Source organism: Mustela nivalis (assembly GCF_964662115.1).
Source record: "Mustela nivalis genome assembly, chromosome: X".
Lineage (NCBI taxonomy): Eukaryota > Metazoa > Chordata > Mammalia > Carnivora > Mustelidae > Mustela > Mustela nivalis.
The window spans coordinates 20,598,053-20,625,723 of record NC_139040.1 but is presented as its reverse complement, the minus strand read 5'-3'; the positions used below and the strand labels follow the sequence as shown (position 1 = coordinate 20,625,723).

Genomic DNA, 27,671 nt, shown 5'->3' with positions numbered 1-27,671 from the left:
CTTCCCCCCACATGCTTTCTTTCTATAAACATCTTAAATAGATAAGATCTTTTAAAAATATATAGCAGGTAGAACTAAACAATGACCTAAAATATGCACATATTAAAATTTATTAGAAACATAAAACTAAAAACTACATGTCATTTATAACATTGGCCACTCTGAAAACTAACCTGAGAAAATGTAGATTTGGTGGAAATAACCACCATAGAAAAACATGAAAAGTGGTGAAACTGCACATGATAAATTTTGTTATTGGCTGTAATTTTACAGAAAAATCACACGTTCTTGAAAAAATAAGATCTGTAAAGTCTGACTCAGGGAAACCAGACCTTGATGAAAATCATATCCACAAATCAAAAATCTACAATGCCAAGTAAAGTTTACTATGAAAAAGAATTTATTGATAAGGCAAACCCTTACTATAAAGTTAAGACGAAACTAACCAATCCCAATGAAAATACGTTCAGTAGAATAAAATTACAAATGGAAAAAAATGGAAATAGTTTACCTTACAATTTAGAAAATTCATCAAGGACTTTAGTTGGCTTAAGGGAATCTGTTTCAACAAAAGCTTGCTCAATAAAATATCATCAATATTGGGGTATTAGGATAGAGTTCCATATACTAATAACAACAAAATGTAAGACAGTGCCTTAAACAGATGGAAAACTATTTCTCACTATAAAGGAGTCTGGAAGTGGGAATACCCCAGGACTGGAAGGCTGTTCCATGGTCATCAGGGACCCAGGCTCCTTCTATACAGTTGCTACACCATCCTTGATGTGCATCCATATAATTCAAGATGGTGGCTTGAACTCCAGCCATCAAGTCCTCATCCCAACCAGGAAGAAAGAAGAAAGGATGAAGAAAACTTCTTTTCGGGACACTTTCCAAAAGTTGCAATGTTACTTGTCTTTACAACTCATTGGTCAAAACCTGTATGTCTTAAGTTAAAACTTGTATGTCTTACCTCACTACAAAGGAAGCTGGGTAATGCAGGCTTTTAGTCAAGTGTCAGTGTGGAAAAACTGAAAATAGATGTTCTTATTTCTAAGCAAGAAGATATATATTGGGAAACGACTAGCAGTCTCTTATCTCTGTTAGCATGATTGTGATAAAACTGCTTATACTCAGAAACATGGAGTCTAAATATTCTTGGGACCAAAATAGATGGGGGGTCCAAATTGCTAGATCAAAAAGACTACTAGTTTAAAACAGAGTCAAAAATAAAATATATCTGTACCCTTCAAAAACATATCAGGAATGAAGGCTCTAAGTGATAGACTCTGACTTTTCCACTAAGCTATGCACATGGGGACTCAAATGTTATAATTTGGGATACTACTAGATGACTGTAAGTCACACACTAACTATAAATCAGGACACCTTAACAGAAGGAGCCTGTGATAGATTCCCTTCCACACTCATCTTATATCCAGATCTTCTGCAATGTAATTTTGCAGCATCTCCCATCTAGATGTAGAATCAATTTCTCTATCCCTTGAATCTGGTCTGGCTTTATGATTTTCTTTGACCAAAAGAATGTAGTAGAAGGTGTTTGAAATCTAAGCCTGGGTCTCAAGAGACTTGCAAGTTTTGCTCTTTCTGTTAGAACCCTGCCAGGCTACCATGTGAACAAGGCCAAGCTAACCCAGTGGACAATAAGAAATATTGTCTTACCCCCACTGACCAAGCCAACAATCAGTCAACCACCACAACCAGTGTCACCTAACTGATCAGAATTTAACCAAAGACACATGAGTGAGCCCAGTCAAGACAAAAGAACTACCTACCTGAGCCCAGCCCAAATTGCCAAGAATTGCAAGTTAAATGGTTGTCTTGGGGCATGTGGCTGGCTCAGTTGGTAGAGCATGTAACTCTTGATCTTGGGGTTGTTTGGAGTTTAAGCCCCATGTTGGGCATGGAGATTACAAAATAATAAAAATAAAAATAAATGGTTGTTTCAGGCCACCAAGTTTTAGAGTGATTTGTTATGCAAGAAAAGTTAACTGATACAGAACCTAAATAAAACCAAGATTAATTGTCTTCAAAGGCTGAAGCTGACAATTCTGAATTCACTTCCTAATGTTTCCTTCAGTGTATTAATTCTAAAATCTGCATCCTGGGAGAGACAATCACTAGTTCCAGTTCTACAAGGTTTGGGCAGTGCAGCTTGCTATGCTCCAGCACCCACATAACATTGTGGAAGATTTCCACTTGAGGAAAATTATGGCAGGCAAATTATTCACCCACAGTTTACAATGTTTTTTTTAATTACAAAATAAAAACATTTTTAGAAACATAATCCATGCATATTCAAATTTTAGCAGTGTATGTGCATTTATAATAGCATATGAAAAGCATCACTCTTTCTCCTACTATCATGACTGGCAAACATGACCTTTCTCCCAGAAGAGAAAACTCAAAATACTGTGACACCGTTGTATCATAAACAATTATTCACTGACAAATTTTATCTCACCAATAATCACAAAATATGATAGGTGATAAGAAATCCCACATAGGTGATTCGATTCTTGTTAGAAGTTACCAAGTTTGCATTCTGTAAGGGTACCTCTTCTGTAACAGTACCTCTTGTAACACTTTCTGTATTAGTCAATGTTCCAGCCACGTATCAACATGTATCAACCACAAGCTGTAGGACTTGACCTGACTATAGAAGTTAAGCATTGAAACAGTATAAGCATAGTGTTCATACTGGCCTCCAGGGGAAGGGGTTCAAAGTTCCTCTGCGATCCTCTCCCTATCCTCCTACACAAGTAGGAGGAGTGCTGAACTGATGGGTAAGATTCCCAAACACTGTTTGAACCGGAGTTTCTAAATGGGTAGAGCTTTGGGAATCTAAACAATCCCATAGAGAGAGAAAGCCTCTTTCTGGATTCATTCCCTCTGGAGTTGGTAGTTGTGAGGTTTTTTTCCTCATTGGAATGGCAAATTTTGAGATTTGATTTTGGCTTAAAGGAAATGCTAAACAATTCACCTTACTTTGGTTCTGAGTTCCAAGCAGCCTCTACCCTAAATCTCATTATGCTTAAGCACACCTCAGTAGCCCACTAAACCAGGGTTTGGAACAAAAATCCCAGTTAATAGAATGCTACTATGTTTCTTTTCTTTTTATGTACACAAATCCCTTGTGGAACACAAAGAGGTGGTAACGTCAAAGCAGAATTTAAGTATTCCTGAGTCCCCTTGCCTATGACCATCATAATTTCATTCCTTAACAGTACTTGCCTCTCACCTCCACCCCTAACATGGGCATGATCTCAGCAGACAAAGCAAATATGTGCCCCAGGAACTGACATTTGGAGAGCAAAGTCCCTCTAAAGAGACTGAGGTTCAGTCCTCCAACTTGAAGTACTGCTTCTGTAGGCCCAGAATATAATTTCCCGTGTGTAACAGGCAGGTGCTGGTATTGGCGCAAATATTCACTTTAGAAGCTAGGGTAGACTTCAAATTACAGGAAGAGCAAGGTCCTAAAGTCTTCCTAAAATAAGCACCTTTGGCCTATTGGATTGGTAGATATAAATAATCACATGGCCAACTAGATGGCAGGCCCAAACTCTAACTCTCTTAATCATGTTTTAACCTGCATCCAGGGATAAAGAGAGAACTACAGCAAGATGAAATTCTGGGGAACCTTCTCTAAAATTTTCAGAGTCCCTTCTCCACCATATGTTCTCATGTTGACTCTGATTTGAGCAATATCTAAATCCTAATCTACAAATTTGTGGAAAGAAGATAAAGGAATAGAGTAACAAAAATAACCCTTCGTCATTTGCAAGGCTTATTCAGGAGAAAATACATTCCTTGAAATGGCTTTCTTGATCAGGTATCTTCAGTGAGCTCTGGTCAAATGTCATAATTATGGTTTTGGATTTCAGAGGCTTCAGAGTGTGGATACAATCACTGCAGGTAGAATTCACTAATAAGAAATTGAGGCCTTTGCTTCACAGTGAAAGTAGATTTTCTGAGGTGGAGAAGAAAATGTAGTGAAAGAAAAAAGTCAAAAAGATAGTAAGTAATGCCTGTACCCAGAATGCCTTGGCTTTGAGAAATGGGTTGGCCTGGAAATAGTGGGAGGCCCTTAGTCAGCAGGTACAATAATTATAGGGTATTTTGAAACTCTTAACCACAAGATATTCTGAGTTTTAGTTGTGATGGGGGGGCAAACTAGGAAAGAATTAAGAAATGAAGAGAAAGATTAAAGCTTGAGATTTTAGAAACCAGGATAGATGGATAGATACATGAAGGAAAAAAGGACATACCTACAAAAATATAACCAGATGTAATTGTAATCATCTCTCACAAAGGTATGGGAGTCCATCTACCTAACCGTGAACAATACACCCAACACATACTGAGAAAGAGTAGATTGAATACTTGGTGATCAGAAAAAAATGGGTAAATTATCATATTTTACCCACCCGGGGGTGTATCATATGAGGCCATATGCCCTCATATGGCCAGTACAAAAACTAAATGGCATTTGGAGACTTATAGTTGGGTTCTAGGAAAGAACTGAATAAGGTATCAATCCCAACTGATGATGATGATGATCACATACCAAATATTCTAGATAAGACAAGACCTTATGCAAAGATCTTTACTGTCTTAGATATAGTAAACAGACTTGGATCTATATCACTAAAGGAAATATATTAGCTCAAAACTGTATTCATGATGGGAGGTAGATAACTGCACCTACATGACACTCACCATCAATTTTCCATATATAGAAATCCTCAAAAATGTACCACAAAATTTGGTAGTACTATTTGAACAACTTCTAAAATGGATCTCATGGGAACACGATGAGAAGTTAACAAAACATGTCTTGGCAATATGGAAGACAAGGCTGAAAGCCAGTGGGTATGCACAGCTTGAATCTGACCACAATGGCCTAGATGAAATTCTCCCCAGTAGGGAAGCAATGTATCAGGAAATGAACAAATCATCCGGTCACCAGGCCAACAGATTAAAAAGCCTGGTACCACCAGACTGTTGTACTGGCTATATGTCATAGTATAGGGAGAAAGGGCAATGCTTGGTCCAGTTATCTAAATGGACCACTGCTACAGGAAAGGGGCACCAACTACCACAGAGAACACTTCCAGAGACCATAGACTGGGCACTAGCTTTGGCCTTACCAAAAGCTTGGGAACCCTTTCACCTCTGCCTAATGATAATTCCCAATGCCATAACTGTTGGTTATATGAGAAAGTTTCCTTTGTTTACAGAGAGAAATCAGAACCCAGCACTTCGTACCAGGGTAGAATATCCTGATGTAATCCTATCACCTACTAAGTGTCCACAGAGGGGTAGACCTTCTAAGAACAGATAAATGATATACGGTCATTACTCTCCTTAAGCACTCTATACCTTTTAATGAAATAACTGAAGGCTAAGAGCTATGTACACAAGGTGAGTGTCTTAATTTGGGTTTCCCCAGTCTATCATACAAAGTGTAGAAAAACCTTCCAAGGCCTCTGATGGAGTTCTCAGACAAAACCCTTAGACAAAGAGATACTGGCAGTTCAAATCAGCTAGAGTACACAAAAATGATAAGGCTGAGGGATAGGGGACATGACAAACAGCATTAGCTACATGTATTTTAACCACAGGAAAATCATATCCCTTGTCAATTGGGCAGGATAGCTTAGGCAAACTAAATGAAGGAGACATGGAATAGAATACTGACAGAAGTTTGAAATTTGATGACAACTTGAGTTCAGGATTTGGTAAGAACAGCTACAGAGAAAGTGATGTGGACACCAGCACTGCCATGGGCCTTGAAACTGGCACAGGAATCTGAACTAGCTGGCTGCATTGGCTACTGCACCATAGAGGAGGAACACATAGACCACAGTGGAGACCTTTGTCAGTAATTGGGAAAGAACAGCATTTTATTTTGGAGACAGTGGATAGTTTCACCAGTTGAGTTCAGGCTTTTCAAACCAAACACCCAGCACCTAAGATAGCTGCAATACCTTCTCTTAACTGGGAGGTCTCAGACAATGAATCCAGTTTGGGGGCATATTTCAAGGGGGAATTGTATAATGCAACAAGTACCCAGATTTTCCATATAGCAAAACCACTCATAGGCCAGGGAGCCAGCAGATAAAGGAGCTGTGCAATAAAGATTGAGATACAAATAGCTATCAGGCAAATGAGAGATTACTGAGCTCACCACCTTCTTTTGATTCTAAGGAAATTAGAGCCTGAGTACCCAGTGGATCAAGACAGATGCTTTCCAAGTGCCTCTGTGGGAGGATTATTGAAAAACCTATTCACCTCTTGTCTTCTACTGAGGTCCTGAGTGAAGAAAACCACTCAGGGTCCCTGTTCTTCTACTCACTTCCATTCTTGCACATTCTGCAAATAAGGTATCAGGAGGGTCAGATTCTCATACAATTGATTGGAACTTTTTTGCTGGTGGGCTGGATCATTATACATTTGCAAGATTGTCATGAAAACAACACACTCTTCTGCTTCCCCTGGCCTCCAAGCAGCTGGTAAACTACATGTCCTGCTTTTTCTCCTCAAAAGGGCAGTTAGGTCTAGGGCTACTACCCTATCCGTTTCAGTCCCTCATTTGAAATGGGATTTCTTTCCCAGGACTTTTGAATTGTCTATCATACTTTAATTTCTCTGTGAGAACTGACAATAAGAGGTTTCAAATACAGACTCGGGGCATTTTGTATCTCCAACATTGTATTATTTGGACTGTGCTATCATCTGGTGTTCACTGCATGGGCCTCCTTGGTAGGCTATGTTTAACAATAATGCTGTACATAATCTAAGATAAGGAATAGAGTAGGTGGTGAATTTTTCACTAAATATAGTACAATCTTTATGTTAATGTCATGGATAAAACCATTTCACAAGTTTCTGAGGACGACACCAGAGGCATTCATTGAACATCCTGGAGAGTTGAATTTCACTTCTCTTTGGTCCAAGAAAATCTCCTAAGAGTCATGTAAAGATCAGGAAAATGGCCCCATGAAAAGGCTGGAAGAACTTACCTTCAGATTTTCTCCCCTAAAACAGATAGTGACATACAGCTTAACTATTAACCCCTCTGGGTTAACAGGGAAAGAACAAGCAGAGATTGTCAAATTTCCACAAAAGAAGTTTAAAGATCCTAATTGTATCAGCTCCCACCCTATATCTTAAATCCTAAGAAAAGAAATGCTAAGCCGATTGATCAGAGTCGATACCCCTCACTTTTCAGTACACAAAACTTGGAGGTTTCAGTAAAACCCTCCCAGGTATCATTTTCTGTAGCCCAGGTAACTACAGCATTTAAATCTCAATGAGTAGAAAATTCCAAGATTTTATTTTGGGTTTATGAGCTCTGGATTGAAGTTTGGAGTCAAAGCACCAGGTACTGCAGTATTACTTTGCTTACCTTCACCTGTTTTGTGGACCTTACAGGAAGGGTAGTTAAGACAGATTTGGGTAACTCTTTGTCCCTTGACCTAGTATCATCCTGACTTCATTGCCTAATAGCACCTCAATTTCACCCCAACTTCCAACAGAGTACAAGACTCTAAGTCCTAAGAATAGAAACAGTAAAAGGAATCCAATCAGAAGCATGGCAGTAAGAAATATGAAATCTAGACAATGAATGAAGACTTGGAAGAGTCCAGCAGACAGTGGATTGTCATTCTAGATCGATTCCTAGGTGTCATAACCCCTATGAGAAGACTGAGGGTGTGAATTTCATGGCTACCCAACTTTTGCCGGAGACAGAATCGGATAGGAAATGTAAAGGATTTTGGTAGAGGGAGGGAGCAACTCTTTAGTGATCCAAACATTGTTTTGATAACTAAAATCACTGTCCTGCATTCCCAACTTTGCTTATTTGCTATGTGTTTCACACTAGATTCCAATCCATTTTTCCCTGTTCCCTTATAACCTGACCTTGATTTTGATTAATCACATGCTAACAGTTCCATGTGAGAGACACAGGTTCTTTCCTGAGCCAACAGGCCCTGTGGCAAAGGCAGTAATGTAAAACATTCTGCTTATTCCCTTACATTTGCCAGCCATCTTTCACACACATAGGACCATGTGACTACTTTAGGACGATGAAATATAAATAGATGGGACATTTGTCACATGTCCCATGTCTGGACCTAGGTAATGAAGAACCTACATGAGATTCTTCAGCCTTTCTCCTACAGCAGCAGCAGAAAAGGCCACATGTTCCAGATGGTACAGCGACAAAAAACCTTGAAGCCTCAGTCAGCCTGGAACCTTGAGTGACTGTGGGGAAGAGGTCTCCTCCCATTCTCCTATCCTTTTGACTTGCGTGGAATCTGTAGTGTGAGCAAGAACTAAACCCTTGGTGTATAAAACCTCTGACACTTTGAAATTGTTTGTTATCCGAGCATAAGTGTATTCCTATAGAAGCCAGACCCCCTTCTTCTACATGCATAGCACTTATTTTGTACTCTTAACTTAGTTGTTAATAAATCTACATGTTACACCCAGACTCCTCCAAACTGGCTCTATGGGACAGAAGATCATGCACAATTCAGCAAGCAAAGCTTTAACTTTCAACCAAATACACAGTAGTGAGCAATGCAATTCAATAAACACAACTATTTTTCTACTGCACAAAACACAGGAAATAATTAAATTTCTTATAGACATTTCTTTATTATATTTTCCCACTTGAATATTTAGAGAATAATTTAAATGTAATGCATACTGACAGCAAGCACAGTATCAAATATTAGGGTTTTTTTAATATTTTTCTGTTCTCACCCTTTATTCCTTTAGGAAAAAAATATTTAGATGACCTCAAAAGAAACAATTATTATGCTAATCACAGTATGCAGTAACACATACAAGCCCATACTCAATAGAAAAGAAAGCAACAAAGAAGTGAAAAAGTCTTTCTCCTCAAATCATTTTAATTCATTTTTCCACAGCCATATAAATTTAAAGTATGAAACAACAATAATACAGCTATAGAATCTAGGTTCTCTTTCAAAGCAGCGGCATATAAAACATAGAAAAGCTAAAACCTCAGCACAAGCTTCAAAAAGAACAAGGACTGAGAGGATTTTGATGAAGACATGAAATGCACAAAATACAGTACACAAAAATACTAGAATGCATAAAATATAAAGCTACACATTTCAGGTAGAAAGCATTGTAAAATATATAAAATATGCAAGAAATCAAAACCAAAGAGATTTTTCTTAGAGTACCATGAATACACTGGAACTGGCAATTAGCATTTGAAGATGGGAACAAGAAAATAGCAGTTTCCCATTTAAAACTTTATTTCTAGGCTTTAGGATTTCACCTTCTTGACATCCTTCTTTCCAGAGCTCTCAGTAGCTGACTCTGCTTTTCTTTTCTGTGACTAAAATGGAAACAGATTTAATGTTCTGCTCCAATATGCACATTTTTAAATGGCCCAACAATGTTAAATCTAGGATGTAAATGCATTAAAAAAAAATTTTAACATGAATATTCACTTCAATGTTATACTCACAGTTAATGTTCTATATAGCCCAACAAAATATATAACCCAATGTAAAATAACCTCCAAAGATTTTTTTTTTAAGAAAAGACATAAAATACCCATCAAAAATAGTCAGCAAATGTCTACTTACAGATGGTACTATAAATGTACTTTCATCTTAAAGAACTACTTAATACTTAAAGTTTTCTGGACAAAATGCTATTTATGAATGTATTACTTTTTAAAACCATATGATAGATATTAAAATACCATATTTCATATATTCTATGATGTGCGTTACTTTTTCACTTTAGCACCTCTGAAATCAGGATGCATCTTACCAATGATGACAAATTAGTTACCTGGCAGCAGTTTTACTTAGTAATACACAAAATAATGCTGTGTCTTACAAGAGGAAGCCATCTTAGACTTGATGAAATATGGTAGTTTATTTAACCACACTCAAATAAAATGATCTATTAAAGAATATTTTAAATTGTAGCTATACAAGGCAACCTGACTAGATTAAAATCAAGTCATCTTATTATTCAACAGTTAATTTATGACCAAGTAAACCAAATAAAGCTTTGCTGTCTGCTCAAAGTTCTTATTTATACTCATAGTTCCACAAAGATCAGAAAACTTATTTGATCAAATCAGAACTCCCAGTTTCAACCTCAGCCCCACCCCACCCCCCCCAACCCTCTCCTACTCCCCCACGACAACCAGAGTCTCAATTCAAAGGATTTTACTTGCATTATACTTCTGCTTAAAGTCATGAGGAATTTTTTTTTTTTTAAATACTGAGCCCTGTTACTAGGGAGTTCCTAACCATATGCTCTACAAACAAATAGGGAATGCGGTTGTAGCATATTCTTTTTCTGTCAAAAACAAATCAGCACTTCATAAAAAGTTTTTATAATAGGTATCATGTGGCATTAAACATAATATAGGCATTTTAATTATGTAAAAAAAATGAGATCTACCTAAAAGTTAGGAAAATGCTGAAAATTTTACCATTGGAGTTTTAGTTGCCCGTTTCTTCTTTTCTGCTCTCTCTCTTTCCTCAATTTCCATATTTTCTTTCTCAATCAATGAAATCAGAGTATTACAGCGTCTCTGGAATTCCTAAACCAGATAATAAGAGAGTTTTAATTTCTGCAACTGAGACATAATCTTTAAAAAGTAGTAATTGTTTAATGGCATCATTTCTGTGGTACAGAATTCCTTAAGTTGGTATACTTCAGAACAATATTCACACAGGATATTAATAGATTCCACCAAAAAGATGAGGAGGGGTAAATGTTATTCAGTGGGTGAATGGGTAAACAAATGGTGGTCCATCCATACTATGAAATGTTATTCAGCAACAGAAAGGAAAGAACTATTGGTACACACAACAACCTGGATGAACCCGAAGTGAATTACGCTGAGTGAAAACAGCCAATCTCAAAAGGTTATTTATCTTATTATTCCATTTATAGAACATTCTTGAAATGACAAAAGTTTAGGAATAGAGCACTTATCAATGGTGGCCAGGAGCTAGCCCAGGGGGAAGAGTGTGCGTGACTATAAAGAACCAGCATAAGGGAGTCTTTGTGGTGCTGACTACACAAAACCTACATGTGATAAAACTGCACTGAAACACACACACACACACATGTATAACCAATGAAATACGAATGAGCTCTATGGATTGTACTAATATGGATTTCCTAATTGTGACCCTGTAATATAGTTATGTAAGATGTTACCATTGGTTAAAATTTGGTGAAGGGTAAATAGGGCTTTCCTATATATTTTTGTATAATTTCCTGTGAATCCTCTCAAAATTAAAAGGTAACAAAAGTCACATAAACAGGAAAGAGAGGAAGATCCTATTGCCAAAGTAAGTTTTGGAAATATTCAGGTTACAAATGTCAAACAGATTACTCCAGGGCTTCTCAGAGACTTAACTTCCTGCTGAGCACCGTCAAGCACTAGATGGGAGATGTAGGTTGCAAGCAGTTCCCAAAGCTAATGAACCAGCAGAAATTTCTTCTTAGAAGATGTCTTGAGGGATTAGAGCTCTGAGGAGCATATCTCAGGAAATGCTGCCGGATTTGTTAATGCAAGGCAAACAACAGCTGAAAAGATTTTGCATTAACCTTGCCACTACCTGTATTTCACTGCCAGCGAATCAATGCATCCAAACTATAAACGGTTTTCATGAATGTATGGTGAGCATTAAACATATGATTCATTAATATAGGTACTCACACATATTAACCCTGTCTACTCAGCTGTGTTTAGAGATAAATCATAGATAAATAATATTTTAAAGTATAGTTCCTATTCTGTATAAGCAAAAATGTCTGATACATACAAAATAGCTAAACACATGAAGAAAATGTCCATTTATTGGCAATTAAGAACCCCAACAAAAATATGGAAAAAATATAATAGAAATCACAGAAAATTAAAACATTCAAATATTTTAAAATTTTTCACTGAAACTAATGATCCAAGAAATGCAAAGTAAAATAATGCCATCTTTATTAAATTGTCAGTGATATGTGCACACATGTGTATTTGTATAGATCCAGTGTTGGCAATAAGATGGGGATACAGGCGTTGCCTGAGGGGCTCAGTCCATTAAGCATCTGCCTTCGGCTCAGGTCATGATCCCAGGGTCCTGGGATCAATCCCACATTGGACTCCCTGCTCAGTGGGAAGCCTGCTTCTCCCTCTGCCTGCTGTTTCCCCTATTTGTGCATGCCTGCTCACTCACTCTCTCTTGCGTGTATGCACTGTCTCAAATAAATAAAAATTTTTTAAAAGATAAGTTTAAAATCTACATTTAAAAAAAAGATGGAGTGGCGCCTGGGTGGCTCAGTGGGTTAAAGCCTCTGCCTTCGGTGCAGGTCATGATCCCGAGTCCTGGGATCAAGCCCCACATCAGGCTCTCTGCTCAGCAGGGAGACTGCTTCCTCCTCTCTCTCTCTGCCTGCCTCTCTGCCTACTTGTGATCTCTGTCTGTCAAATAAATAATAAATAAAATCTTTTAAAAAAAAAAATAAATAAAAATTTTAAAAAGATGGGGATATGGGAACTCTCATTCTCTGATGATGGGATGCCAATGTTACTGCCTGTTAACAGACTGCATTGTAGTCCCCCAAAATTTATATGCCTAAGCTTAACACTCCCACAGTGTGACTATGTTTGAGTATAAAACCTTTAAGGAGGTAATAAAACTTAAATGAGGTTGTAAGGGTAGGGCTCTAACCCAACAGGACTGGTGTTCTTACAAGCGGAGAAGGAGGCACCCAGAGATACTTTTCTCTACACTCGTGCAGAGAAAGGACCATGTGAGAGCACAGTAAGAAGGCACCATCTACAAACCAGGGAGAAAGACCTCTCCACTAACTAACCCTGCTGGCACTGTGACCTTGGGCTTCCAGTCTCCAAAACTGTGGAAAAACTTCTGTTTAAGCCACCCCATTTGTGGTATTCCATATGGCATCCCAAACAGACTACTGCACTACACTTTGCAGGGCACCTGGCTGGCTCTGTTGGTGAAGCATGCAACACTTGATGTTGGGCTGTGGGTTTGAGTCCTACCTTGGGTGTGGAGGTCACTAAAATAAAATCGTTAAAAAAAAACTCTATACCTCTCTGAAAAACAATCTGAGGGGGTTGAAGTGGCGGGGGGGTGGGAGGTTGGGGTACCAGGTGGTGGGTATTATAGAGGGCACAGATTGCATGGAGCACTGGGTGTGGTGAAAAAATAATGATACTGTTATCCTGAAAATGAATAAATGAAAAAAAAAAACTCTATACCTTTCTAGAAAGCAATTTGGGAATATCAATGGAGCATTTTAAAAATTTCCTCTTTTGAACTAACAATTCCACTCCTAGAAACTTAAAGGAAGGAAGTAAGAGATGTATACAAAAATTTACAAAAGAATGTTTGGAGAAGTATTATTTTTAGCCAGGAAATACTGAGAACTAAATTTCTGATCATGTCAAAGTGGAGGGGCACCAGGGTGCTCATTCTGTTAGCCATCTGTCTTCAGCTTAGGTCTGGATCCCAGAGTCCCGGGATTGAGTCCCAGGATTGAGTCCTGACCATGTTGGGCCCCACTCAGTGGGGAGTCTACTTCTCCCTTTCCCTCTGCTCCTTTCCCCACTTGTGCTCTCTCTCTCTCTCTCTCACTCACTCACTTTCTCAAACAAAATCTTTAAAAAAAGAGAGAGAGAAAATGGAATACACAGACACATCTTACAGTATATATGTATAGAGAAAAAAAGCAAGAGAATAGTAACTACAACATTATGAATAGTCAGCAGCAGCTACCTCTGAACATAGGACAAATGCTAAACTATTATTTTCATTTTCATGCTAGACTATATTTTCCAAATTTTCTGCAATGAACATTTAGGTCCTGGGCAACCTATACGCTTTGAAGAAATGGCAAATGGTTTTAACTTTCAAATTATAAGCCAGAAAAAATGATATACAACATAGGAAATGAAACATATGGAAAGATTATCAACTATCCAAGCATTTTCTACTTTCTAAAATTTCAAGCCCAAAAGAAGGCAGAAAACCAAAGAGAGTCTACCCAGAAAAACAAATTCTCCTTAATGTTTTTTTTTAAAAATTACTATTTATTAAAAATAACCTTACAAAAGCCTGGCACATTCAAGTATCTCCTGCATCCCCAATTACCCAAGGTTAAATAATTCAGGAAAAATAACATCCTTACTTACCAAAACAATAGTGGTATCTTTAATATGCAGACCAAATACTCTTCATAGCTTCATTCAATAACACACATACAAATTAAACAGCATGTTATCCAATTTATCTTTTATAAAAAGGGTTAGGTTGGCCCTGATAAGATTTGATTGTTGGTTTCTAGGGAGACTAGATAGAGTCTTTATGTAAAGCTGATTCTTGAATCATTAAGCTATACCCTCTGGCTGTTATTATTCTCAATAAGTAATACTTGCCAGTGACTGCAGATATCTTTAGATACATGTTCATGGTTCATATAAGGTGATTCAGAGGAAAAAACTAATACTTTTGAGACTGTCTCATATTCAGGGAAGTAGAACATTTCCAAATGACTATAAATAGACTGTATAATAAGTTCTTATCTTCATTCCTTTTAACATGTCACTAACTACTCCAGACACAGAAAAATACCCTCTCAAGAGAAAGGCACCAAGGAATGGAACAGTATGGATGTTACCTTCCTAGCATATGTAATGTCACCTTTCCTTACAGATACCAACCCCATTTTTTATTCACATGCTTAAGCACTGACTGACTAAATGGATGGTATCATAAACAGAACACTAGCTAAAACCAGAAATTACAAGGCGGAAGGCCAGATTATCAATAAAAATGGTGACTCGCTTTTTGAATAACTCAGTGAATGAAAAATTTCATTATGTCAAAAGCACCTTCACCTTATACAATTTCTCCTTTCACACCCATATTCTTCTAAACTCATGTACATCTTTATATTCTTATTTTCCTGGGGCTACAAGGAATGTTTCTTGTGGTCTTTGTTTCCACAATTCTGTGGTCTAATTATCTTTTACCATTTCCCAATCAATGCTGGACTTAAGAATGAAGTTGGAGGAAGAAAAACAGCACACAAGAGGAAGAGAGTATGTAAAAAACAATAAAAAAACTGAAGAGGGTGGGGCACCGGGGTGGCTCAGTGGGTTAAAGCCTCTGCCTTCGGCTCAGGTTGTGATCCCAGTGTCCTGGGATCGAGCCCCGCATCAGGCTCTCTGCTCAGCGGGGAGCCTACTTTCTCCTCTCTCTCTCTGCCTGTCTCTCTGCCTACTTGTGATCTCTCTCTGTCAAATAAATAAATAAAAACTTTAAAAAAACTGAAGAGGGTGAGAAAATGACAAATGGAGGGGCGCCTGGGTGGCTCTGTCAGTTGAGCGTCTCACTTGGTTTTGGCTCATGATCTCAAGGCCATGAGGTCAAGCCCTGTGCTGGACTCTGTGCTCAGCATGAAGTCTGCTTGAGATTCTCTCCCTCTCCCTCTCCCTTTACCCCTTCTTCCCCCATGCTCTCTCTCTTTCTCATTCTCTCTCTCTCAAATAAATATATAATCTTCAAAAAATAAAAAGAAGGGGCGCCTGGGTGGCTCAGTGGGTTAGGCAACTGCCTTCGGCTCAGGTCGTGATCTCGGGGTCCTGGGATCGAGTCCCGCATCGGGCTCTCTGCTCAGCGGGGAGCCTGCTTCCTCCTCTCTCTCTCTCTGCCTGCCTCTCTGCCTACTTGTGATCTCTCTCTGTCAAATAAATAAAAATGAAATCTTTAAAAAAATAAATAAATAAAAATAAAAAAAAGAAAAAGAAAAAGAAAATGACAAATGGAAAACTGGTGTTAGTATCTGTGGCAAAAAAAAAAAAAGTACTGTGTTGCTACACATGTGGGAAATACTGGATTTTTAAAAAGTTAAACAAATTTCTTCAGGGCAGTACTTGGGAGATGCTGTACAGAGTAAGAGTGATAAAGCTAAGTTTGGATCAAAGGGCAAAGAACCTAGACACTAACAGTGAAGAACTTAGGAATTTTACTGAATTTAGCTGACAAAAGGATCTCATTAATGGATTTTTGAGCAGAACTGGTGATGTAATCAAAGATGTATTTTGTACTTGGAAATCTTCCCTTGATAACAGACTCTCAATAGCATGAGTTCATAAAGTCACTGACTCTCAAGATTAGGATCTTTTAAAATCATTCAAGTTGATGCTGTATCCATTCTACTGGGTCTCTGCTAGTTAATTGGCTGGTCTTTCTGAATTCTTCCAATGATGGCACTACCAATAGATTACCTTCCAAGGCTCTGTATTCCACCTTTGGACAAGTTGAAAATGTTCCCTAATGCAGTACTGCCTTATATTTCCCACAATGGGTTCTAGGTCTAATTTTTGAAGTCACAGAGAACAAACTGATTCCCTCTTCTGTATGACAATCCTTCAGATATTACAAGGCAGCTCTCAGGCCACCACCACAATCACCACCAGACCTCCCAAACACCTCTCTTTTAGGCTAAAGAGGCTCTCCCTTTACCCATCCTTCATTTAACCAGAGCGCACATTTTTTCTGTGAAAAGCCAGATAGTACGTATTTTCGGCTTTGCAGACCACACAGTCTCTGTCACAGCTACTCAGCTCTGCCACTGTAGCATGAAAGCACCTGTAGACAATACACGAATGAGTGAGTGTGGCTATGTTCCCATAAAGCCTTATCTACAGATACAAAAATTTGAAATTTGTATCATTTTCACATATCACATAATAGTTTTTTAATTTTCTTCCAGCCATTTGAAAATGTAAAAATAACTCTTGGCTTATAGACCATAGAAAAACAGGTCGGGGTAGGGGGTCTGTAGTTTGGCAAACCCTGTTTTAAACTATAGTCTTTAGATTTACTTTATTTTTTTTAAGATTTTATTTATTTATTCGACAGAGAGAGATCACAAGTAGGCAGAGAGGCAGGCAGAGAGAGAGAGAGAAGGAAGCAGGCTCCCTGCTGAGCACAGAGCCCGATGCGGGACTCGATCCCAGGACCCTGAGATCATGACCTGAGCCGAAGGCAGCGGCTTAACCCACTGAGCCACCCAGGCGCCCATTTAGATTTACTTTAAACAAATTATGCTGCCTCAGTTTTCTAATCGTTTGTTATTCTACTCAATGCAAAGTCATCCAAGTTCCAACTTTTGAATACTAGGATATATATCTCTACCTTTACTTAATAAATGATGAAATGTTTGCAATAAGCAGCATTGCCCCTTACTGTGCAGTGAATATCAATCATGCCAGGCACCAAGTTCAAATATCCTTTGCCCCAACACTCAGCTTCAAAGCATCAATTCAAAAGGCACAGAAAGCATCAGTAGACTTGAAGTGACTTATTGAAAGAGATTAAAGAGGCTCCACATTACATTTCCTATATACTAAAATCCTAGACACTAAGCCTACCTAAGTCTGAATGACAGAAGGTCTGTGCCTGTTATATAGTTCAAAGTCAAAAGCAGGTGAATGAACAAGGGTATAAAATAAATAAATAAATAAATAAATAAATAAATTGCCCTCCACATTCGTGCCTCTAAATTTGTAGGTAGTTCTATAAAGTCAGAATTTTCTTCTACACTTCTTAGTAAAACATAATGGGTGTTTTTCTCCTTTGCTCTTTTATTAACTCCCTTAGCTTTACTTTAAGAATCAATACCTTCAACTGTACATTCTGTGGTATATTTTCCAGGTTGTCACTTTTGAACCTCTATCATACTTTAAGAAAAAGCAACAGCACTCTATATTAGAATCTTAGGGCCCAAGCATACTGGCAGTTAAATGGGAGTTAATAGCCCAGTAAATATATTCTATATTTCTCTAACAAGTATCAACGTTATGATACTTTTAGTTAACTGATGCCATTTACACATCATTATTTATAAAATGTTATTGTCATCTCTTCACAAGAAAACACATAAGTAAAAATACATAAAACGGACTCCCATTAGTGCATTTATCATATTTCAGACTGTTAGAACAGTTCAGTCTTCAATCCCATACTACAGTTGCTAATAAAAACACATATTTATAACAGGCTATTAAAGCTTATGAAATAATAAAGCCTTCAGGGATGACAGCCAAACAAAAACAATCATTAGGAAAAGGTAGATGAAAAGAAGAGAACTTAAACTCATTGCTAGATTTCTTTACTTTCTATCTAAATCTGATCCAACTATAGGAGTTTATGAGATAGAAGTCAACTGAAGCACAAAAGTTCCGTGCTCATTTATTTACTAAATGTCTACTTTGTGCAAGGTGTCCTGCTGGTCCCTTTAGATATAACTTAATTTCACTTGAAGGTTAAGAGAGCAGCAGTTACAAAAAAAAAAAAAAAGACTCTGGGGCAGATGGTGAATATATTAGCCAAGGGAAGGGAAAAAATTGGAGGAACAGAGGAAAGACAGAGATACAAATTTAAATTATTATCAGCTTATGTGGTAACTGAGGTAGACATATGCCCATTTCCATAGAACACTATTTCTAAAATGTTAATCTGATCATTGTCACTGCCCTAGTAAAGCCTTTCAGTGACTCCATTTCCTCTAGACTAATAACGGAACAGCAGCCAACGCCCTTCATAATTTGGCAGCCCACTATTTCCTCATCGCCCAAGACTTCCCTCCTCACACCCTACCATACTAACCTACCCGCAATTTCTGAATATGCTGTGCTTATACCCTTGCATATGATATTTCCACAACCTGGAATGTAGTCCCATGGCCAACTCCTAGTTTTTCAAGACTCAGATCCAAGAAGGACCTCTTCTGGGAAGCAGTTCCTCTAACCTAACCCTCAAGGCAAAGGTAAGCACTACCTCTCCTATACATGCCTCTGTATAGAACCTTTTCTAAAATTAAGGCTCAAAAGGAATATTTTATTCTTTTAGATGCATGAGGAACACTACCCCATGAGCATAAATATATTTTGTTTTTCATATTTTAATAATACTATAGTCAAGGGGCGCCTGGGTGGCTCAGTGGGTTAAGCCGCTGCCTTCGGCTCAGGTCATGATCCCAGGGTCCTGGGATCGAGCCCCACATCAGGCTCTCTGCTCGGCAGGGGGCCTGCTTCCTCCTCTCTCTCTGCTGCATCAGGCTCTCTGCTCGGCAGGGGGCCTGCTTCCTCCTCTCTCTCTGCTGCCTCTCTGCCTACTTGTGATCTCTGTCTGTCAAATAAATAAATAAAATATAAAAAAAAATAAAATATAAAAAAAAATAATAATAATACTATAGTCAAGAATAACCCATCAATATATTTTACAGTTTACCAATTTTACCAATAGTGTATTAAATCATATTTTCATATTTCATATTTCATTATAATGCTCTAAGATACCAACATTGGCTATTAACACACAATTAAGTACTAATATATAAAATAAAAAGTCACAAGCAGCATTATGTATGAAATTTCCTGGACTATGTTGCATAAGCACAAAAGTGTTATTGTTGCTACAGAACAAGTTGGAAATTTTTGAATTTGACTTTCATTTTTCTAAAGTATCTATTTAAAAAATCCTCTGTAATTGGACAGATAATTTATAAAATATCATGTCCCAAACTAATAACCTAATTAAGATTTGCTATAGATAAATCCATAAAAAGGAAGCAAGCTAATAAAAAGCTATAGCAATATTTTCTAAAAAGTATTTTTTTTCTCCTACAGTTCTAATGAGGAATGTCATTGTCTTAATTTTAAATAAGGAACACTTTGATTAATAATAGAGTTGTGATTTGAAAACAAACAGTAATAAGGTAGAATTTTATTACAGTGTATATGACCATGTACAATTCTTTCTCTGAGATGCTATCAGAAAAATTCATTTAACTACCTAAGACAGGGTAACTGTAAACAATTCATTACTAATACTTTGATTCAACTCCAAGGTACATGGCTACAGGCAAATGAGCACACAGCTTCTTGAGGTGGCTGAGAGGAGAAAGAAAAAACTCTTCAGAGGCTAAAAGGCAAGAATGTGTTTTGACTAAAATTAAAAGTCAAAGCAACCCAGCAAAGGATGCAATAAATGGCTATATCAAGAAATGTTCTTCATCTCAAAGAGTTAAAATTCTGCCTTTTCTCCTATAAGTCCTTAAAAGCACCTAAGGAGGTCTAAGGAATTAAACATTGGGTATCTTCCACATGCCCTTTCCAGTAAACTTGAATAACGTGCTAGATCTTTTGAATCTCTCGGATTCTTTTCACATCTCCCAGTCACATTAAGTCTGTTACTAAATGAATGGAGATAATACCCTGCAACTCACTCCCTAAAAGGAGTGGCAAAAAAATTAATGAGCTAATGTTAGTAAACAGATTGGCAAGTATTACATAAAGGATACTACATAAACACAGAGTATTCATTTCCTAATAGTCACTTAGTAAAGTCCTTTTAATTCTGATCTTTGAAAGTCCTAAGATTAAGACCCCATTATAAGACATCTTTCTTAGCAAGAAAATGGTAAGGCGATTCACATGCTCTGAGCTTAAAAATCTAAATTGATCATATCCTTCCTACTTGTTTATGCAAGCTCAATAGCGACTGATTACTTACTTAAAGACCACACAAGTCCTCAGAGAATAAAATCACAATCTTTTTAGCACATAGAAATAGAACTAAAACTCATTTTCTCTTTTGTATAGCCAGCATTTTTAAATGGAGAAGAGCCTCAAAGAAATCTTCGTACTTTAGCTGAAGGCTTTCAAAGTGAGACATATTTAGAAGAGGAGGTTCATGCCTTTAAGCACTGTAAGACTGTTAGTTAAGTCAGAAGCCACATATTCAGTACTCTGAAATGGCTGAATAAAATATAACTATCAACGTTCTCACTTTTTTCCAAAGTATTTCACACTATTTATTGGTATCTCTGGGAAAAAGAGTCACCTTTAAGAAAACTATGTTTTTTAAAGACAGCTCCTTTAGTAAAGCTAAGTTTAAAGTTTACTCAGTAAGATTTTAATTTGAACACAGTGACACTCACATAATGTATCAAATTACAACCTTTGTAGTTCTAAGATAGGATTTTTCAATCAAACAAATTGACTTTGGAAAATACAACTGCCTTCTTCAAGAGGAAGTTCCTCTTCCTAGACTGTGCATGTGATTCACTATAAAGGAGCAATTATTTAAAATAAGAGGGCAGGGGTGCCTGGGTGGCTCAGTCATTAAGCATCTGCCTTGGGCTCAGGTCACAATCCCAGGGTCCTGGGATTGAGCCCCACATCAAGCCCCGCATCGGGCTCCCTACTCGGCAGGAGGCCACTCCCGCTCCTTGTGTTCCCTCTCTAGCTGTGTATCTCTCTGTCAAATAAACAAGTAAAATCTTTAAAAAATAAAATAAAATAACAGGGCAAAGGGATCATCTAGAATTATTAATAATCCATTCCTTTAATTCCTTAATGACTGATAATGCCATGAAATATTCCAAAAAGACAGTCTAACTATATGCATGTTCTAAAATATATTACCTATACTCTAAATCCAGAAATATAAACATAAATTATCCACTAAACAGGAGGGAAATAAAAACAATATGACAGAAAAGTTAACTAACAAAAAGCTTTGGATTAAAATATTTAAATATGAAATAAACCATAATATGTTCTTACAGATTCTTTAGAAATCATAAATTCCACCTCACGGAAGGACAAAGGTATCTTCGTTATTAACAGACAAAATAAAGGTTTCACTTTGTAATCACATAATTAGTTAATATCTGCTCTTTGGAAAATATACATTGGAGATTTAAATCTCTTGGTAAAGAAAGAAGTAAATGCTTTGTAGAAGACAGAGGGAAATAAGAATCTTTACAAAGGAGTTCAGAGACATCTAGTGGTTGATAATAATATACCAGGGTTTTTTCTTAGAAAATAAAATAAAGTTATGTGGTTCTATAGCCATGTTCTTATTACAAATAATGTAAGGTTTTTCTTGCACTTTTGAATCTGTTCCATCCTCTGCTTTAGTTTAATGATTCTAGAAACTGGAAACAGCATTAAACTCTCAACCTTTTAAAAAATGAGTAAGATATCATTGAAATAATACTCAAAATTCAGCAAATGTTCTATCACATAAAAGGGCACTTACGAACTGAAACATGATTCATTGACAAATGCAGGTAGGCATTTGTCTTTTACAAGCTGTTGATGCTGCTCTACATGAGATCATTACACACATAAAACTCCAAATGGCTAAAATTTTTAAATTCATGGCTTTTCAAAGGAGTTCTCTGCTAAACATGGTCATAAATGCACTGTGCTAGAAGATACCTTAAAAGGCCAACTAGCTCACTGCCAAAGTCTTCAGTCAAAAGAGAATCTCATTTTCAAAAATAATAGAAAAGCTATTTACATTGTTCCTCAATAATCTATTGCAATCATCTAAAGTACCCTGTTAAACAACTCTTTCCTCTCTCAAACATCAGCTTTTCATGCTACAGATTATTTTTTATTTTTAATTCGATCTTCCTATTATATCTTATTAACATATATACCTCTTCATATTCTTTGGTGTAAGCATAGCACTTTATTTTTTTTTAAAGACTCCATTTATTTATTTGACAGACAGAGATCACAAGTAGGCAGAGAGGCAGGCAGAGAGAGAGAGAGAGAGAGAGGGAAGCAGGCTTCCTGCGGAGCAGAGAGCCCGATGCGGGGCTCGATCCCAGGACCCTGAGATCATGACCCGAGCCGAAGGCAGCAGCCCAAACCACTGAGCCACCCAGGTGCCCCAAGCATAGCACTTTAAATTTTGTACCATACAGTGGCTAACTGAACTAACTAAAAAAATAAATATTCTTCTACACATTCAAAATAAATAAATAAATAAATAAATTTATCCCTATTAAATGTCATGTTGTGAGACGTAACCTGTCCATCGTTCCAATTTCTCTAGTTCCTTCTGAATCCTGGCTTAATCCAAAGTATTTACTAGCTCTCCAGCATTATGCATTCCATAAACATTCTAATAATCCAAGACCACTCTAAATTTATGTTCAAGTTTTAAGAAATACTTGATCTTATAAAGTATCTACCCAAATTAGTGTCTTCAATATAGCAACTCAGATTTTTCTTTTCCTTTTATTCAGCTTGAACTGAAAATATAAAATGAATCAAATAAAGTATTAAGCACTGTTTCACACCCCTATTCACACTTTAGGCCAAGAAAACACTTATGATAAACACCAACTACCTAAAAATGTCCATTGTTCAGGGGCACCTGGGTGGCTCAGTCAGTTAAGCAGCCAACTCTTGATTTCAGCTCAGGTCACGATCTCAGGGTTGTGAGATCAAGTCCCACGTTGGGCTCTAGCACTGGACATAGAGCCTGCTTAAGATTCTCTCTCCCTCTGTCTTGTTCTCCCCCCATTTCTCTCTCTACCTCTCTAAAATAAAATGTCCATTGTTTAAATTGTTTGTTTCTGGTTCTTTTAATTTTTAGGCTATATAAATCTATTTTGTCTTAATTACCTCAGCTGACAAAAGACTGACAATCCTAACATTAAAAATGTGTTGCACTTAAAAAAGTGTTCAGTATCAATTTGAACACTGTCAAGCAGCAGTAGAATTTAACAAGAACAGAATTCATGTTAGAAAGTAATGAAGTAAATTGCACAAAGCTAAAATATCTCTTCTACTTAATTATTCTCTGTTGTATCATATTCTTTTAAAGATTCAACTTGAGCAAAAATTCCTTCTCATTAAAAACAAATCCTTAGGTCATTCATACCACCTCAAGTATCACCTGCCTAATTACAAAGGGGGAAGGTACCTTTAAAGCTCTGGTGGTCATCAGATTAACCAAGTGATCAAACTTAGCATTACCAAGAGCGGACAACCTATGTCAACGAGCCTCCTGATGTGATGCGGTAAGTACACATCACTTATGTATATTCTTGCCCCAAATGCTTAACCTAAATTTAACAATAAGCAAATGAGTTAATGTGGGACATTCTACAACACAATAAGCCCAGGCACCTTAAAAAAGCCACTGTCATAAAAAAAAAAAAAGAAAAAGAAAAAGTTGTAGATTGAAAGAGACTAAAGAGAATCAACAACTAAATGCAGTATGTGAACTTTGCGTGGATCATCAATTTAAAAAAATGAGTTGAAAGACGCCTTGGGAACACCTGGACAATTTTGTACGGGGAATGTACACTACATGACGTTACTGAATCAATGTTAACATTGTCAGGTAGGATAAAGCTATTATGGTTATGTAAGAAAAGGTCCTTATTTTTAGCAGATAAATGCTGAAGTATTTAGAGATGAACACTCATGATGTCTGCAACTTACCAACTGGCTCAGAAATCTAGATTTGTAGATTTATGAATACCAGATACAGGTATGTATTTCTGAATGTAAAATACAGATTCTATATGTATATATAGATTCTATGCATGTATGTTAAGTACGTATCTGGGAAGAGGACAAATGTTAACAATTAGAGAATCTAAATGAAGAATATACAATATTTGAGATTTTTCAAGATAAAAAGTTGAAGGAAATAAGTAAGAAAAGAATACATACCATGGCAGTTCTAGACTTGATAAACCAGTCAAATCTAAACTGAGGAGCATTCCGTACACACTGTCTTAATTCTTCATATACGTTTTCCCTATCAAAGCCCATTTTGTGTAACATACAAATCAAGAATCTATCTTCTTCCTCAGTATAGTTCTTTCCTTTGCTGGTTCCATACTGAATACGCAACTGATGAAATGGAGCCTTGTATCTTGCAATCTGTAAATTTAAACAAAATAGTGATTTTAGTTAAATGTGCAATAACTCAAAGCTAATCATCCTGTCAATTAAAATAGTCTAATAATAATTTGAAAATTATGAAACATAGTACTTTGGCATCCAGGGCTTTCTTGATACTGATCCTTCGTTGAATTCTTGCTTCTCCACGTTCAATCTGAGCCATAATTTTTTCAATGTCTTGTAATTCATTGCAACGTTCCCAAAAGACAGCTGAAAAAAAGAATTATTACTTTTCAGTAACTTTACTACCATCTTAAGCAAATGAATCCAAGGAGCTATAAAACAAAGAATTAAGATCCCTAATAATTCTTTAAGATAACAAAGAATTAATAAAAAATAAAGAATAATTCATGTATTTCTTTTCATGAAATATGGAATTTTTAGTTATCAACACCAAATGACTAGAATTTCAAGATACTACAGACACTAATTTAAGCTATGTGTTCATTCATTCTGTATCATGTTCATTCAAACATGATACAGAAAGGACCAAACATATAAAAAGAAGAGACGGTGACCATATAAACTTAAAAAACATAGCTTCCCAGCATGCAAAACCAAAAATGAAAACCATTGGGGTGCCTGGGTGGCTCAGTGGGCTAAAGCTTCTGCCTTCGGCTCAGGTCATGATCCCAGGGTCCTGGAATCGAGCCCCGCATCAGGCTCTCTGCTCTGCAGGGAGCCTGCTTCCTCCTCTCTCTCTGCCTGCCTCTCTGCCTACTTATGATCTCTGCCTATCAAATAAAAAACAAAATCTTTAAAAAAAATGAAACCCATTCTGACTGGTGTGAGGTGATATCTCATTGTGGTTTTGATTTGTATTTCCCTGATGCCGAGTGATATGGAGCACTTTTTCATGTGTCTGTTGGCCATCTGGATGTCTTCTTTGCAGAAATGTCTGTTCATGTCCTCTGCCCATTTCTTGATTGGATTATTTGTTCTTTGGGTGTTGAGTTTGCTAAGTTCTTTATAGATTCTGGACACTAGTCCTTTATCTGATATGTCATTTGCAAATATCTTCTCCCATTCTGTCAGTTGTCTTTTGATTTTGTTAACTGTTTCCTTTGCTGTGCAAAAGCTTTTGATCTTGATGAAATCCCAATAGTTCATTTTTTCCCTTGCTTCCCTTGCCTTTAGCGTTGTTCCTAGGAAGATGTTGCTGCGGCAGAGGTCGAAGAGGTTGCTGCCTGTGTTCTCCTCAAGGATTTTGATCCAGCAATTGCACTATTGGGTATTTACCCTAAAGATACAAATGTAGTGATCCAAAGGGGCACATGCACCCGAATGTTTATAGAAGCAATGTCCACAATAGCCAAACTATGGAAAGAACCTAGATGTCCATCCACAGATGAATGGATCAAGAAGATGTGGTATATATACACAATGGAATACTATGCAGCCATCAAAAGAAATGAAATCTTGTCATTTGCGACAACATGGATGGAACTAGAGCGTATCATGCTTAGCGAAATAAGTCAAGCAGAGAAAGACAACTATCATATGATCTCCCTGATATGAGGAAGTGGTGATGCAACATGGAGGCTTAAGTGGGTAGGAGAAGAATAAATGAAACAAGATGGGATTGGGAGGGAGACAAACCATAAGTGACTCTTAATCTCACAAAACAAACTGAGGGTTGCTGGGGGGAGGGGGTTTGGGAGACGGGGGTGGGATTATGGACATTGGGGAGGGTATGTGCTTTGGTGAGTGCTGTGAAGTGTGTAAACCTGGTGATTCACAGACCTGTACCCCTGGGGATAAAAATATATGTTTATAAAAAATAAAAAGTTAAAACTTCAAAAAAAAAAAAAAAAGAAACCCATTATCAACAGATTACTCAAACTTCCTAAGAAACAGCAATTTATACCAAAACTTGCTTTACTTTTGGAACCACTCACTATACTTATAATATTTCCAATGACCTGTATCTTGTTTTCTAAACTTACTTAAAATAGCCTTTTCTCTTAAAGACAAAAAACAAAAAACCCAACAAAGTCACCCAAATTTTATGTATGATTTAAATAATTTGGCTGTATTATGTCACATGTTATAACTTCAGTGAAAGATTTTTTAATACCATACTCTACCTTCTCAAAGTTTTCGTTTTTAGAGCCTATCATAAAAGGAATGTTAGAGCTCTCTGACTTTTATTTATTTTTGTGGGGGTGGGGCTTCAACAACAAACATTTATTTTTCACAGTTATAGAAGCTGGGATGTTCCAAGATCAAGGTGCTGGCAGATGCCAAGTCCAGTGAAAGCCCACACTCTAGTTCATAGATGACCGTATTCCCAATGTGTCCTCACATGGTGGAAAAGGAAAGAGGGCTCTTTGGGGTCTTTTATAAGGGCACTAATTCCATTCATGAGGGCTCTACTTTTATGACCTATCCCAAAGCCCCCATCTGCTAATACCATCACGCTGAGGGTTATGATCTCAACATAGAAATTTGAGGGGGAAACATCCAGCCAAGAGCACAGAATTCGTACCGTAGTGGGCCATTTTCTTCTTTGCACTGGACATTAACCACCCATCTCAGCATCACATGAGGAACTGGCACTTTCTGACTTTCATAAGCACCTCTGTTCATTTTTCATTCTACTTATTCACTCATCATATAAATGCCTGCTATGTATGATATACCCACAAACAGCCAATTGTATTTTCTTTTATTACAACAAGCTACATGAAGTCATTCTAATCTCCCTACTCTCTAACATGACCCTATTTAAGCTGTCCTGAGGTAGTCATGCCACCAGAACATCTGACATGGTATTTTTTTAATCACTTGTTTTCTTAAAATTTCATACACATTG

General features: G+C 37.1%; 1 protein-coding gene across 7 annotated transcripts in view; it reads right to left on the bottom strand.

Moving 5' to 3' along the window:
- Positions 1 to 8,925: 8,925 nt before the first annotated feature.
- The window catches only part of SMARCA1 (SNF2 related chromatin remodeling ATPase 1), a 74,817-nt gene continuing 56,071 nt past the window's right edge, over positions 8,926 to 27,671 (bottom strand). For 3 of the 7 annotated variants that reach the window (XM_082716736.1, XM_082716742.1, XM_082716737.1), the window contains 4 exons: positions 24,948 to 25,066; positions 24,623 to 24,835; positions 10,523 to 10,633; positions 8,926 to 9,403 (listed from right to left, as the gene is read on the bottom strand). In XM_082716736.1, the coding sequence (XP_082572862.1) occupies positions 9,332 to 9,403; positions 10,523 to 10,633; positions 24,623 to 24,835; positions 24,948 to 25,066 (515 nt within the window). In that variant the 3' untranslated portion in view covers positions 8,926 to 9,331. Of the gene's footprint in view, positions 9,473 to 10,491; positions 10,634 to 24,622; positions 24,836 to 24,947; positions 25,067 to 27,671 lie in introns of all 7 variants that reach the window. The other 4 variants (XM_082716738.1, XM_082716741.1, XM_082716740.1 and 1 more) reach the window with 3 other exon arrangements.